Source organism: Fusarium odoratissimum (assembly GCF_000260195.1).
Source record: "Fusarium odoratissimum NRRL 54006 unplaced genomic scaffold supercont1.58, whole genome shotgun sequence".
Classification (NCBI taxonomy): Eukaryota; Fungi; Ascomycota; class Sordariomycetes; order Hypocreales; family Nectriaceae; genus Fusarium; species Fusarium odoratissimum.
Window position 1 is genome coordinate 1 of NW_022158784.1, and position 14,841 is coordinate 14,841.

The 14,841-nt window shown below is 45.8% G+C and overlaps 6 protein-coding genes across 7 annotated transcripts; 3 read left to right on the forward strand and 3 right to left on the reverse strand.

The window, feature by feature from the left end:
• Positions 1–2,285, reverse strand: FOIG_15711 (uncharacterized protein). Its single transcript, XM_031217098.1, has one exon. It carries the CDS (start codon positions 866–868, stop codon positions 647–649), a length of 222 nt encoding a protein of 73 aa, XP_031053119.1. The 5' UTR covers positions 869–2,285; the 3' UTR covers positions 1–646.
• A 2,568-nt stretch (positions 2,286–4,853) lies between these two features.
• On the forward strand, positions 4,854–5,988 carry FOIG_15712 (uncharacterized protein). The gene has a single exon (XM_031217099.1). It carries the CDS (start codon positions 4,921–4,923, stop codon positions 5,566–5,568), a length of 648 nt encoding a protein of 215 aa, XP_031053120.1. The 5' UTR covers positions 4,854–4,920; the 3' UTR covers positions 5,569–5,988.
• A 446-nt stretch (positions 5,989–6,434) lies between these two features.
• Positions 6,435–8,993, forward strand: FOIG_15713 (uncharacterized protein). 2 transcript variants are annotated; one of them, XM_031217101.1, is made up of 5 exons: positions 6,435–6,523; positions 6,596–7,036; positions 7,090–7,511; positions 7,564–8,684; positions 8,736–8,993. In XM_031217101.1, the coding sequence occupies exons 2-5, from the start codon at positions 6,597–6,599 to the stop codon at positions 8,823–8,825; spliced, it is 2,073 nt and encodes a 690-aa protein (XP_031053122.1). In that variant the 5' UTR covers positions 6,435–6,523; position 6,596; the 3' UTR covers positions 8,826–8,993. The 2 variants fall into 2 exon arrangements, with proteins under 2 accessions (XP_031053122.1, XP_031053121.1); XM_031217100.1 differs by having other exon boundaries at positions 6,435–7,036.
• Positions 8,895–10,389, reverse strand: FOIG_15714 (uncharacterized protein). Its single transcript, XM_031217102.1, has one exon. It carries the CDS (start codon positions 10,205–10,207, stop codon positions 9,125–9,127), a length of 1,083 nt encoding a protein of 360 aa, XP_031053123.1. The 5' UTR covers positions 10,208–10,389; the 3' UTR covers positions 8,895–9,124.
• Positions 10,390–10,554: 165 nt separating this feature from the next.
• FOIG_15715 (uncharacterized protein) lies at positions 10,555–12,674 on the reverse strand. The gene is made up of 3 exons (XM_031217103.1): positions 12,541–12,674; positions 12,364–12,478; positions 10,555–12,281 (listed from the first exon to the last, which is right to left on the reverse strand). The coding sequence occupies exons 2-3, from the start codon at positions 12,444–12,446 to the stop codon at positions 10,811–10,813; spliced, it is 1,554 nt and encodes a 517-aa protein (XP_031053124.1). The 5' UTR covers positions 12,447–12,478; positions 12,541–12,674; the 3' UTR covers positions 10,555–10,810.
• Positions 12,675–12,888: 214 nt separating this feature from the next.
• FOIG_15716 (uncharacterized protein) lies at positions 12,889–14,831 on the forward strand. The gene is made up of 2 exons (XM_031217104.1): positions 12,889–13,155; positions 13,219–14,831. The coding sequence occupies exons 1-2, from the start codon at positions 12,898–12,900 to the stop codon at positions 14,668–14,670; spliced, it is 1,710 nt and encodes a 569-aa protein (XP_031053125.1). The 5' UTR covers positions 12,889–12,897; the 3' UTR covers positions 14,671–14,831.
• The last annotated feature ends 10 nt before the right edge of the window (positions 14,832–14,841 follow it).

A 14,841-nucleotide genomic window follows, 5' to 3' on the forward strand; every position in this document is an offset into this window, starting at 1 on the left:
ATCATGTCCTGCAGAGCTTCGACAAGTCGATACAGGTGGCTCATACCGTTTAGAAGGTAGCTCTTGATGTTGTTGTTGCTTGCTTCTGTGCCAGAGGTGACGCGGATGCCAAAGTTGCGATACTTGCGGATGAAACAGCGTGCCCACTGGGCCCTTACAGGCATGTAGGTTCCATGGAGATACCGGAGGATAGCCCGCTGGTCATCAAATTCCCTACAGAGGTTTCTCCACGCCTTCTCGTGAGCGTCCTCAGTCTCGGCAAACAAGACGAGCTTCCACATCATGAGAACCCCTCGATAACTATGAGGGATGTCCTCAGATGTCGACGCGTGGACTAACTGTCGGTCTTTCGGGCTAAGCTCAGCCCGTACCTGTGGAGTAGACTTATCCTCGTCGCTGCTGTCGGGACTACTGCTACTACTGCGGCCCTTGACCCACTTTTGCTTTGATTTGAGCAGGACGTTCGAATTGATGTGGTGGATACAGAGCTGCTGCTGTACATCAGGGAACTGATCATTCAGGGCGGCCTTCATCTGATCGTCGAAGTCGGTAACGATGACGTCCGGTTGGCAAATGGAGTGCTGCTCTGCCAGTTGTCGAATACTCTCAGAGAGGAATTGGAACCCCTCCCGTCTCTCGTTGTCGATCAGACCGAAAGCCGCATTGAAGACAGAACCAAGGCAAGTCTGTCCTGTTGCCTGGAATAACGGAAGCTTGAAGCGGTTGGTGTTGTATGTGTTGTCGAAGCTGATGACCTCGGGAAACCGCTTCCACATCTTGAGACAGTAGGAAAAGGTCCAGACAAGGCCAACGAGGCGGCTTGGCTCATCATCCGCCCACTTAACGACGTAAGGAACGTCCATCTCATCAAATAGCTTGATCAGTGCTGCAGTGGGAGTGTAGCCATTCAACTTGTCTCGATTGATGAGAGCCCGGGCGTTATAGATGTCCCTCTGCGTGAAGGTTGATTCGGGGTGTTGCTCTTGGACCACAGCCCGTACGTCACGGGCCCGGATACCGACCCGACGGCTTGTCGACTCAATGGTTGCCCTGATGGGTGTAGTCAGCCGTCTATGGGAAGGGTGCGCAGACGGTCTAATACTACGCCCATGGTTGTGTTGACTGTGTTCCGGGTTTGGGTGTTGTCGTAGGAGCCACTCGCCCTCTTCTAGAGCCTCGGCTATCACCATCCACTTGCATCCGCACTTCCGGGACTTCCGTTGCCGAAGACCTGCACCTCTGCTAGGCCGTGGTTCTCCGTATCTGTCACATTGGAAAGAATATCTCATCCTCCGACCGTTATATGAGTAGGCGTTCCGTCGGACAATACCAAAGCCACTCTCTTTCGCAAAGGTGTTTATCAAGTCAAATAGAGCTTCGGCTGACGGCGCTGGGTCGCCTGGGATCGGTGGGTTCGGGATCGGGTCGGGGGCAGGGGACGAGGAAATTCGAAGAGGAGAAGATCTGATCTTTTGAGGGGATACTGCTTGGGTGGACGACTCTCGGGGCGGTGAGTAGGGAGGAGGCGATTCAAGCGCATCTGAACTGAGTGGCGAGTAACCCCATTTCTCTCGCCATTGGCGTACTCGCTCGTATGACCGAGCGAGCTCGAGGGTAAGCTTCCGATCCGTCCCAATCACTTCTCGTACTAGCTTCAGGGCAGATTGAAACTCGGCCTTTGTGGGTGACGATTGCTCCCGTGCTGATTGAGGCGGAGAGGAGGAAGGTAGTGGGTCGGTTTCTGGCCCTGGTATAGGGATTCTGACTTGCTGCTGCCGTCTTCCTTGGGTTAGGAAGTCATTCGAAAGGTGTATCTCGTAATCGAAACGGAGCTCCCATGGTGGCTCATGAAGCCCTTGCGATCCATGGGGCTGTGGAGCGGTTGAAAAGGTCTGTGGATAAGATGCGAAGAGATTTCCGAGTGTATCTTCGTCGCCGACTCCGTAATATTGGCTGATACTTGTTCCAATGCTGCTCGCTGAGCGAGGTCTATTCGCGAGTAACGGCGGGCTGAACCTGGATTGTCGGCTCTGCCGCCGTCGTTTTCGGGCGTGCAATTGATCGCTAGGACTAGGACTGCGAGTTCGGCATCTCGGATTGCTCTCTGAGCTGGAAGGAGGCTCAGATTGGGACGTGGTGAAGGTTCTAATCATCGAGGATTGAGAGACTCAGGAGTGGATAGCTTGCTGATGGAGAGAAAACTTGATGGCATCGCATTGGTTACCAAGGTAAGATTAAGGGCGAGCTAAGCTCGAGGTGTCGGATACGAGGGTGGTAAGTCAAGATGAATGATGATTTCAAGATGAAGAACAGATTATTGATTGATTCATCCCTGTCCCCTCGTCTTCTTCGTTCTCATTATATTTGACGAGGAGAGGCTACGATACTAGACCTGCCGAACCTGCAACAGATCTGTAACACCCCTCTGACTCTTGTGGTGCACTCGTGTGACAATCTGGGACAGGCATATGCAACACGAGGTACTTAGGAAGCTCTGACAGAATTCTGCCGACACTAACAAAAACGAAATTGACGAATCAGGTGTTACAAAAAGTCATGCCCCCCTAAGGATCATGCCCGCGTATCAATTCGTCATGCCCCCCTATCAATTGCCCTATTTAAATACTTTACTAATACCTAATAACTCCTAAAGAACTTCTATTAGTATTAAATAAAAAAGAAGTATTAAGAAAATTATTACTTAAACCTAAGTCAGATTAGTTAATATTATTAGGAATATTATTTACTTAAGGTCTTAGAGTAATATATCCTTATATATATCTAATTTAAATAAGATTATATCTTATTAATTTACTTTCTAAAGGCTATAATAAGTAGCCTTAAAATATTTTTCTTTTATATAATTATAAATCTTATAACTTTATAATAAATAACTAATAACTAGAGCTAAATAAGATTATAATATTACTACCTCCTTATAAAGTTTAAGAAGATTTTTACTTATTTTATTTTTCTTATTTTCTAATTTCTTTTATTATTTTATTAAAGTTATAATTATTAAAATTAATAAGAAAGTAATAAAAAATAATATATAACTTATAAGAAGATATAATATAAGTACTATTATAAGACTCCTTATCCTTAATACACTTATTATAATAAGTAAAATTAGTAAATATTAGATATTTCTTATCTACCTAAAAATAATAAGTATAAGATATATTAGCTTTTTTATTAATAAACTTAATAAAAAGTATAAGTATATAGATTTTATAATCTTTATATAATAACTACTTAGAAATATAATTAAATATAATAAGATATAATACTAAAAGGTTTAAATTAAATCTTATTAAAAAAAAATATTAATTAGGATAATAGGCCTTAAGGGTAAGACTACTAAAGGGGAGAGATTATATTATAATTCTAGTAGTTATATTATATATATTTTATAATCTTCTCTATTTAATTTATTAATTAGAAGAGGATTAATACTTATAAGACTAATAGTATTCTAGGTTTATATTATTCTAGGATTAATAATAACCTTATATTATATTACTCTTATAGAATTATATTTAATATATAAATTATATTTATTTATACTTTTATAAAAGATATAACTAAGTAATTTTAAAGAATGATATTTTTTTCTTTATAAAAACCTTTAAAATCTAATTAAACTAAGAAATTATCTTTTAAACTTAAGGTATATATTTAAGTCTTTTTCTTATTTATATTATTAATATATTAATATTTAATTTATTTATTTAATTTATTATATATTATATTTTTTAATTTATTTAACTCTTTTTTATATTATTAATAATAATATTAGAACTTTAGGCCTTTAACTTTAGGTAATAAAACTAATATAAAACCTAAAATATTTTCTTTTTATAAAACCTTATAATTACCTCTTTTTTATCTTAGATATTATATTATAAGGGCTTAATCTTTTTTAATATCTTCTTAGCTTATTATTAACTAGCCTTAAGCTATTTATTATATAAGTTACCTAGTGTAATAGTATAGAGTCTAACTGTTACGATCCCAGCGGTTACGTCACGTGTACCCCACAAAAGGCTCCACCCTAACAGCCAACCAGACAAGGACCGACAGGTATAGGAACGACGGCGCTCCAGGACCGCGTCGTTCCAGGACCGACGGCGACCTTGTATCGCATCGCTCCTCATGCAACCACCTCAGTATATATATACATTCATTTAGCAGTAGATAGAACTTAGCTCACCAGCTATCAATAAAACTTCTTTACATTGATCAAGCCTAACACGCATTGAATCTACCATTAAGAGACGTGACACTTCGACAACCGCTCAGCATCACGCCCTACGTAATCTGCCAACAATAAACCCAAGCACGGCTTAGTTTAACACAGTTGGACCCAACCGTCACACTAACTGTATTAAACTAAGCCGTGCTTAGGTTTATTATTAGCAGATTATACAAGGCATATAACTAAGCTTATTAAAGTATTATATCTCTTAATAGAAGATTTAATATATATTAGGCTTAATTAATATACAGAAGTTTTATTAATAACTAGTAAGCTAGAATCTATAAAGTGCTAATAAATATATGACGCAGCACGAACTATGGCGCGGGAAAAAAGGATGAGTGTCACCAGAAATGAACCTATAGTATAATCAGCAACAGGACAAACCGCCAATTTGGCTTTTATCTACACGTACTGATGGCTTCTAAAGACTTTCACGCTGCTCCTCTGTGAGAACGAGCAAGCTGTGGAGCCGTTCGCGGGCAGATGTAGGTGCCGTCAGCACACGCAATACTGGTAACCGAGGATCAGCCTGCACAGTTCCCCTCAATCCTTTATGACCTTCCTCTTTGGAATTGAGATATCATCTCGAACGGTTGTTCTTTGACATGACTTTAGTTTAGTTTATCGAACTGGCGTTTGTGTTTTCTCCAGCTTCAACGATGTCACTTTCCAATGGAAAAATTACAAAAGGGCAGCCAGCTGTTCTTGGTCCTCCTCTTCCTACCCCAATTAATGGTGTCAACGCCCTATCCGCATTTTCAATCAGCTATTCTGTCATGATCAATGCACCTGCACTAAAATGCCTCGAGAAGCTGATCGACACTAATACCTGGCCATACTGGAACGCCCTCACCCCTCGTGGGGCCATCACAAGAGCCCCCCCTATCACTAATCAGACTACAAATGACTCGGAGCTACATGAAGTCATCTCTCGTCCTGGCTACCTGTATGCAGGGGTAGATTTCACAGTTGATGTCCATATGAACAAGAACTCGAAACAGCGGACAAATACAGCGGCCGAAACTGTTGACAGAGTAGAGCGCTTTGAGACTGATGATGGCAGGCTAGGATATCGGGTTACCTGGCGTTACATCGGCATGCCTTTCTTCTTGAGTCACAACGAGCGCATTCACGAGTTTATAGAGTCTGTCGACCCGACGAGTGGTGAGAAGGTGACTGAGTATATCGGCTGGGAGACCTATGGTGGGCTCGCAGCCTTAATCATCAAGTATACGATTTATGATCGCTTCCGGGATTCGTTTCAGAGATGGCGCGACGATTTCAAAGCTGCGACAGAGACATCATGATCTACGATAGAAGACACCTGTCTCCGAATTATGATGTAAGCTAGGGCATGAAAATGAATGTACTTATGGGAAGGCTCTCGAGAACGCTCTTGGGAAGGAATTGTTTGAGCGCTTCATGTACGTACTTACAGGGATTGAGACAGGAGGCTGAGCTCAAACTGCTACAAGTTAGTCATGATATTCTGCCCTTTGGCTTTCCGTTTGCTGTCCCGGTTGATCAAGGGCTGGGCCATCACTGTATAGAGCGGGCAGAATGAGGACGGAGAGGATGGTGTACTAAAAGTAACTGGCTGACAGATTGTGTCAGAAGGAACGGCTTACGCGTAATACAGCCGTCCAGCGGCCTGAGTTCAGTAGACCTACATGTCATCACAACCGCTTTGATGCTTATACCCTTCGACATAAAGATGTTTAGGCATATGGGTCAATACTCTGTCGCCGAAGCGGGTTTTCCGGCTTTCTCATCCTTTGCAGCCACTTCTTGTCTATAAGCAAAAACCGACGGGATAACTTGAACATACTGGCAACGAATTATGGTCGAAGGAGTCCGGTAATCCAAACAGCCGCCAGTCAGCTTATTATTGCATTGCTAAGTGCTATCACCCGTCAGGCAATTGGTTGGCCGAACGTTTGACTGTGTCAGCTCGTCAGACGAGGCACCCAACCTGGCTTAGCCATGTCACATGTGTGACACTCACAGCAAACATCGAAGACTTACGCGTCGATGAGTGACAACAGCATTGACCACGCGTTGCAGGTTGGTCAGAGGTCCCACGTCAGAGTGGAGAGTAATCTGTACAGGATCGGACGCAGGGATAAGCCGCCAACAAAATGTTATCCCCAAATATTTTGTTGGGTGCTGATGACTGTGACTTACCTTTATGGAGCCAACGGTCCCAACGTCAACGTTCTCAGATCTCACGGCTTGCGACGTATTCGCCTCCTGACACTGAAGGTTTGTCAGACTTTTACAATCATCTCCAATAACGCCTTTTTTATCTGCACCCTTCTAGTAACCTTGCGACAGAATGGCGCATACCTCAGGCATTACGCCTTTATATCAGGTGTTCAAACCACCTTTCACCATCGACTCGCCTGGATACGAGAAAAGGCCGAACGAAACTGTTCCCCGTCGACATCCACGGGCTCGCGATGGCCTGATTGAGCGCCCATCAGAGGATGTTCGCACCGTTTTCGACATCATTCGCCGCAGCGCACGGCTATTCCCGGACAGCAATGCTGTTGGTTCTAGAAAGCTGATTCAGCTCCACAAGGGAACAAACCAGTTCGAGAAGAAAGTCGATGGCAAGGTGCAGAAGGTGGAAAAGGAATGGACCTACTTCGAGTTATCTGGCTTTACCTTCATGACGTACAAGCAGTACGAGAAGCATTGCCTCGAAGTCGGCTCAGGCTTGCGAGGTTTGGGACTTGGACGAGGTGATAAAGTGTTTCTGTTCGGCTCCACGAGGTATGGACTTATCTCAAACGTAGTGTAATCACATTCTGATCAAGTTCGTCCAGTGCACAGTGGATTGCTACATCGCATGCTTGTGCTACTCAGTCCATGTCAATTATCACAGCTTACGACTCTCTTGGATCGAGTGGCCTTGAACACAGTCTCGTCCAAACCCAAGCTGAGGTCATGTACATCGACCCATATCTGCTCAAAACCGCAGCCGAGCCTCTCAAAAAGTCGAAGGTTCACACACTGATCTTGAATGAAGCATCCATCTTCGGCGGGTCGGAACTCCTGGAAGAGTTCAAGACCTCACATCCAAAGATCAAAGTGATTAGCTTCGAAGATCTTTGTAAGGCTGGCCAGAGCGAAATGGTAGATCCCGTTTATCCCGAACCAGATGACTTGTATTGTGTGATGTACACTTCAGGATCTGGAGGCGTTCCTAAGGGCGTGCGCATTGCGCACCGCAATCTCATTGCAGGCAGTAAGGTGACTTACGTTTTCTTCTCGATACCCGATGCTGATGTACATTCTAGTTGCCGGTCTGTATACCTGCGTTTCTGACTGTGTGACTCACAACGACGTCTTGCTCGCCTATCTTCCGCTTGCACATGTCTTGGAAATGGCTCTCGAAAATCTCGGATACTATTTTGGCGGTGCCATTGGCTACAGCAATCCACGGACCCTGTCTGATACGTCCGTACGAAACTGCGCTGGTGACATGCGTGAACTGGCGCCTACAATTATGCCCGGTGTTCCCCAAGTCTACGAGACTATTAGAAAAGGTGTCATGACTCGGCTCAACGCAAGCGTGCTTCTGCGAACCTTGTTCTGGCGTGCCTTTGCATACAAGAGTTTCATGGTCAAACATAAGCTACCTGGTGCTTGTCTGCTTGACAGCATCGTTTTTGGCAAGGTTCGAGAGATGACTGGCGGCAGAATCCGGTTTCTTTTCAATGGTGGAAGTGCCATTTCTCTGTCGACGAAGCACTTCCTGTCCCTCGTTCTTGCTCCGATGTTCACAGGTTATGGTCTCACTGAAACCTGTGCGAACGGATCGTTGGGATCCCCCCTTGAGTTCACCCTCCATTCGATCGGTACAATTCCAGGGTCCATCGAGGTTAAGTTGATATCTGTCCCCGAATTCGGTTACTCTGCCGATACGAAGATACCGCAAGGTGAGATCCTGATCAAAGGTGGGGCCGTTATGCTGGGATACTATGAGAATGAGGAAGAAACCAAGAGAAGCTTCACTGAAGATGGTTGGTTCAAAACAGGAGATGTTGGCGAGTTCGATACCGATGGCCATCTTCGCGTGATCGATCGCATCAAGAACCTGGTCAAGTTACTCAGCGGCGAGTATGTCGCCCTAGAAAAGCTGGAGGCTATCTACCGCGGCGTGCAGGGCATCATGAACGTCATGGTTTATGCCGACTCTGACCACTCTCGACCTATTGCTGTCGTGATGCCCAACGAGACCTCTCTTCTCCATATGGCACGGGAGATGGGCGTTGATGAGCACAGCATGCACAGTGATCCTCGAATCCAGGAGATTTTGTTGAAGGATCTGCAAGCAGCTGGGAAACGCGGTGGTCTATCGAGTGCTGAGATTGTTGCTGGCATAGTTATAACGCCAGAGGAATGGACTCCGGCAAGCGTAAGTTCACCCATCGTCCGACACGTGAATGCTACTGACTTAATTACACAGGGCCTTGTCACTGCTACTCAAAAGCTGAACCGGCGGGCTATCAACACCAGATATAAGAACGAGATCCACAAGGCCCTCAAGAATGCCTGAATGCGTTTGTTTATATTATGGATGAGGAAGCCACGTACGTAGCTCAGGAGACAAGCTTCCGTCAAGGCTTGGTAGTTGTAATGTTGCTATATGGCGTTGGATCTCAATGTGTATGTTTGAAGAACTGTAGCCTCAGGTTTTGAACTACTAAACTATTATACTGTTGCCTTTGATATGTGATTGTTACAATGAAATGGCTGACACAATGCAATATTCGAGCATATATGGAGAATGACGGGGGAGATCCTACAAGCCTTCCGGGACACCCTCGCCATGGTCCATATTTATTCACGGCGAGGTCAATGAAGTTCGTGTCTGGGTTCATAATGCAGCACAATCCCGCCCCGGAGAGTGAAATCTGATTCTGGAGCCATTCGTTTCTCTTGTGTGTCAGCCCATACTTTCTGGGCATACGTACAAGATCCGAAATGGCACAAGAACTCCTCCCCTGAGTACACCCGATCCCTATCATTGAAACCCCATGGTGGGTCCAGACGTCTGTTCGTGCGTTCATACTCTTCAACGCGAAATTGACATCCTTTGCAATTCATCCCTGGTTCCATCCTGTCATTACTCAAATCATACCATGGTAAAGCAGCAGCAGCCATATACCGGTAGCAAAAGTCATGTCTTATTTCGTCGTGAGATTGACTTTGCGGTTGATGTGATAGTACCGACTTTGGGATTCTTGGAGAAGAGCCAAGAGACCTGAGCTTCTCAACAACAGGCTTGGCTTGTACAAGGTATCTGGGTCTCTTAACGTTTGGCCATGGCTGTAGAGAGTATTTTCCATAGACCACTCGAAGTTTAGGTCCACAGATCTTTTCGATCTCCTTACTTGAACAGTTCACTGCTTTCGCGAACGCTTTGGGTACCGGGACAGGGAGAACGTGCAGGTCGACAGAGATTTGCAGACAAGTGAAGCAGCATCGTTGGCAAGTAATAAGATATAGAAACGTTGCAAACTTTCCGCAGAACTCGCACTTGTTACTGACTAGCGTCTGGTAGAAGTGAGCAATGGTACAGACATGTCCCAGCTCTGCCTTGAGCAATGGTTTCAGTCCCTGAAGTCCATGCTTCACCACAGCTTTGTACTCGCGCGATGCCGTCGCTATGCTGCGCGCACGGTTATTGACGCCCCGAAAACGCAGATACGAGAGAATGTCAAGTTCGCGAAGTATCATGAGAATCAACTCCTCGGGCAGGCGGCTCAAGATACCGAGGCTTGACGACGAGGTGGTATCCGAGGTAGACAGCAGAAATGGTGCATCGAGCTTTCGCTCATTCGTCCGTATCAGGACCCTGTCGAATTCCATCCTGTGGTATGTACAGGCGTTGATAATTGTGTCTCCATTCTCTCCGACATTTGTGCTGGCTGCCATTGTTGTTGCTTTCAACAACGGGGGATGTTTAATGATGAAGCCAGAGGTTACGTTGAAATGAACTTCGAAGTACCAAACCCACAACTGAGTCTAAGATGACCTGCAAGTGAAAGCGGCCTTTGCGACATGTATTGGGCCAATATATTCATTTATTATGTGAACATTGCTCGGCTGTGCAGAAGTCACAAGTCAGATTATCCAGGCTTTCCCCGCAGTTGGGCTGATACCAGCCGCTGGTTGACTCCTGAAGGGTCTGCCTTATCAGCCAGCCTTGTTCCTCCACAGTGGCCCTCCTTATTGGACCATGCATATCATTCACGGCCAGGGGGAAATCAGCATCACTAATACACCAGTAAGAAGCAGTTGTCAATCTATGGCTCCAGGCAAGGCCGGAACTTGTCTGGGCCTCACAAATAAACAGAATACTCTCATTTCGTACTAGGGCTTACGACCATTCAGCCACGCCGCACAGCTAGGAACCCCATTGTGATTGCAGCCCGACAGGACTGGGAAACAGTTGGCTTCTGTCAGTAAACCTCATTGCGTCATCTCGTATCTAATACTGCTTTTCCGTGGCTTGAAGGGGCCTCGAACGGAATACTCTCAAAGACTCATTGACCAAAGAAGCTTGTCTATCCCACCGCCTTCGTACTGCTCAGGTATATGGTATTCTAATGGACTCACGGCTTCGATACCGCCTCCAATCTCCTCTTTGATCCGTGTGACACCATCCCGTGATCTTTTCAGTTCATTAATGATATGTGACATGGTCTGAGCATCGTACAGACCCTCCCTTCGGTGTGATGAGGCAAGCATTTGAGCAGCCCTTGTAGCCACCGAATCGTCTGAGCACTTGATCGCCAGTGCGAACAGTGGAGCCACGACTCCCGTTTCCAGCGAGAAATTGCGTCGCGGAGTCTTGGTAGCAATGGGAGAGGCGTTAACCTGTATAGTATGCTCGAGCAAGGTCTCAGCCAGGTCGAGTATGTGATGAGCGTTTGGATTAGGCGAAGCGCCAAACACGTTGTGATCCTGAGGGAACTTTGACTGCAATATCATTCGGCAAACGTAGAAGTGAACCAGAAGTGTCCGAATTCCGTGCAAGGTTTGGTCGTCGTGTTGATCTCTGTTCTCGAATTCGTTGATGTCTTCGATCCAGGCATTGTAACCCTGTTCCAAAGATGACCTCTCTTCCAAAATGTCCAGGCTCAGCGACTCTTTCATTTCCTGATAGAATTCGACGTTCTTATTGACAAAATGATATAACCATGCTTGAAGTTTAACCAGTCGCTGCTGAGCATCTTGAAGCCCGAGGATCCCTTTCCGCAGCGGCAATGTACCATCATGTGGCTCTTCACATCTGTACTTTGGTAAAGCAAGGATTGGTATCCGATCGTCCTCGAAGAAGCTGGCTTGCATGTCGAGACGCTCGAAGATAGTTGTCAAGCTCTTGATGTCCGTAGATTCGTCGGCAGTCTGGTTGCGTTGAGCTGACACAAGGAGCTTGAGGCCATTGCCGAGATGTTGGAGTGCGGCATTGCCGTCACCGATGGTGCTTTCGCAGCAATAGAATAAAATGCAACAGACCAAAGCAGTTTTTGTTGTGCCGTCTGATGGTTGAACTAATCGCTTCCCCAGTGATCGCAGAGCTTTGCCGTACAGACTCAAGGTCTCGGGACTGGCTACTGATTTTCTGTCAGGACTTGACGATGTATAGTCCAGGTGGAGGGAGCTCATTGCAACCAAGGCCTGCCGCACCACTAGATCTTCATGTCCAGCCTGGAGCACAGTTTGAGACCAGAAGTCCGATGACAGAAACCCAGATATGTCATTCGATCCTTGGACACAGAAGTAGTGGAGTAGTCTTCGGTCTTTCTGGCTTCCGGGAATTTTGAAAGGGATGGAGTAGCTGGCGATGGGCAATAGAGCTGATGATCCTAATGTCATAGATGGGATAAAGTCACTCTTGGAAGAGGTTGGTGAGGCCGATACAGCACTGTAGTCGCATTTCCATCCCGATCGAAGACATTTCGCGCAACTTGGCTTACTCTCGTCGCACTTTATCCTTCTTTTGCTGCTGGGATGTTAGTGGCTTATCTCCTTTTTACTTCTCTAATATGAGAATCACTAGTAGCAAAACCGAGAACTATACTAACCGGCATGTTTGACATCCTGTCTTCCTCCTTGGAACACTACTTCTCGTTCTCTTCTGAACTACCAAGGCATACCGCGAGGCCATTGTTTGGTGTTTCGTGGTTACACTCGGTGGAACTGTAGGGAAATGACCCGTAAGCACTAGCGAGCGAAGCGACTGGCGAGTTTGCTTGTCTTACCTAGCCATTTGCCAGCGCCCGAGCCTTCAAGAAGATACAAATTCTATATGCAATATGTATAAGATGGACATAGCATGAAATCATGAGTCTTCAAGATCCCAGTACGATTGGTCTCAGCGTAAGCTGGGACTGGGATTATGGTGCTCGAACGATCATATCTTATCAGTTGCTTCATTCCGTTTTACCCGGATATTATGGATCCTTCGATCCTTCAGGAACCTCAGCTAAACCCCTTGCAGTAGATTCAAGGAGGCCTCATCACAGCACGTGACACTTCTTGCAATCGCATTGGCATCAGTTTTGTCTTCGCGATAAACTTGATGGATCTTGTTAGATTTATTTAGTGAAGTGCTCGAGATGGAACAATCGGACGCCAGAATAAGCAGTCCAGAGATCTCTGCATCTCCAGTACAGCAAACTCATGGCATCGAACTCGAGACATTAAAAAACGCTAATAGAAACTCATCGAAGAAGGATGCGGAAGCGTTGCCAGACGATGAAGGCAGTCAGTCAAAGCAAAAGAAGTCTCTAGCCTTCAAATTGGCTTTCATTGGGTTGTCTGCTACACTGTTCGTATTCCAAGTAGATGCAACAGCACTTGGCATTGCACTGCCGGTAAGATCATCCTCAGCTTTCGTACTCCTCTGATAATAGCTTTTGTACTGACATTCGTGCCAGACAATAGCCAATGATCTCAAAGGCTCAAGTCTAGAGTCTTTCTGGGCCAACCTATCTTATACACTATGCGGTCTGGTGATGCAGCCGGTTTGGGCAAGCATATCAAACGCATTCGGCCGAAAACCACCTCTTTATGTCTGCATTTGTCTCTTCTTTATCGGATCCATCGCTTTTGCCGTCGCTCAAAACATGAAGACCATTATCGTAGGTCGTGTACTCCAAGGTTTTGGCGGCGGCGGCATCGATGTTCTTATTCAGGTCATTCTCGCGGACATGACAACACTCGAAGAACGATCGAAATATTTGGGCTTGATGGGTATTCCCAATGCAGTGGGCAATATTCTCGGGCCATCTGTCGGAGCTTTGTTTTCTACGTACGCCACTTGGCGATGGATCGGATGGATCAATCTCCCCATTCTTGCAATTGGAACGCCGTTGGTATTCTTCTTTCTCAAGTTACGGCCTGTCACGATGGACGCTTCACTTGCTAGCAACATTGAACGCCTTGACTGGATTGGAATGAGCCTTGTTGTCTCTGGTATCACAGTTTTCGTGTTGCCGCTCAGTTGGGCTGGCTCCTTATTTCCATGGGCTGCATGGCAGACATTGGTTCCGATGATCCTGGGAGTCTTGGTTCTTGTTGCTTTCGTCTTTTACGAAGCGAAGCCTGCTGCACCAATTATGCCTCATCGATTGTTCCATTCCATCACTGCCAACATGACATTGCTCGGAGGTTTCATTCACGGAGCCATCCTTGTTTCGTTACTTCAATACCTGCCACTGATTTATCAAGCAGTATATCTGGAGACGCCGATCAGGTCAGCTGTTTTCCTGTTGCCAACTTCCATCATTAGTGTATTCATTGCAGTAATCTCCATGATGATGGTGCCATGGTTTGGAGGTTATACCTGGCTATTGCGATTCTCATGGGCATTGCTGGCTCTTGGTACTGGTATTCTGGCACTCTTCAATCTCAGTTCACCCTCACCGATGCTTTTTGGACTCCCCGTCATCTGGGGAACAGGCGTTGCTCTTCTGCGACTAAACCTTCTACCGATGCAAGCCAGCGTCAAGAATGTCGACGACACAGGCGTCGCAATCGGACAGTTCCTCACGATTCGCATGTTTGGAGGGCTGATCGGTTTGACCATCGCCTCTGCAATATTCAACACTGTCTTTGCAAAGACTATCGCCTCTAGCTCTTTGCAGCTTACAGGGCCTCTTGCACCTTTGGAAGACGCCTCAAAAGCCGTTGCTTTCATCAAAGAACTCGGGTCCTTGAGCATTTCTCGAGGAACACTCAATGAGGTACTAAGAGTGTACCTCGAATGTTTCCGCACGATCTTCTACACAATGGCAGGCTTGGGTGCTTTGGGGCTGTTGACGTCAATGTTCCTTGAGGAGATTGACCTCAAGAACCAAGGCCGCGGCAATCAACGTTTTGAAGACTAGGACACGGGTCGACTGCCATCGAATGGCTATTCACAGATGAGACAAAGCCCGTCTTCTGACAACCCGATATCGACCACTTATGGAATAATAGATCCCATATGATTCAATAATGATAGACATACTTCTCGATATGTAATTGTAATCCCAAAAGATTCCCGAACCTGATTCTTT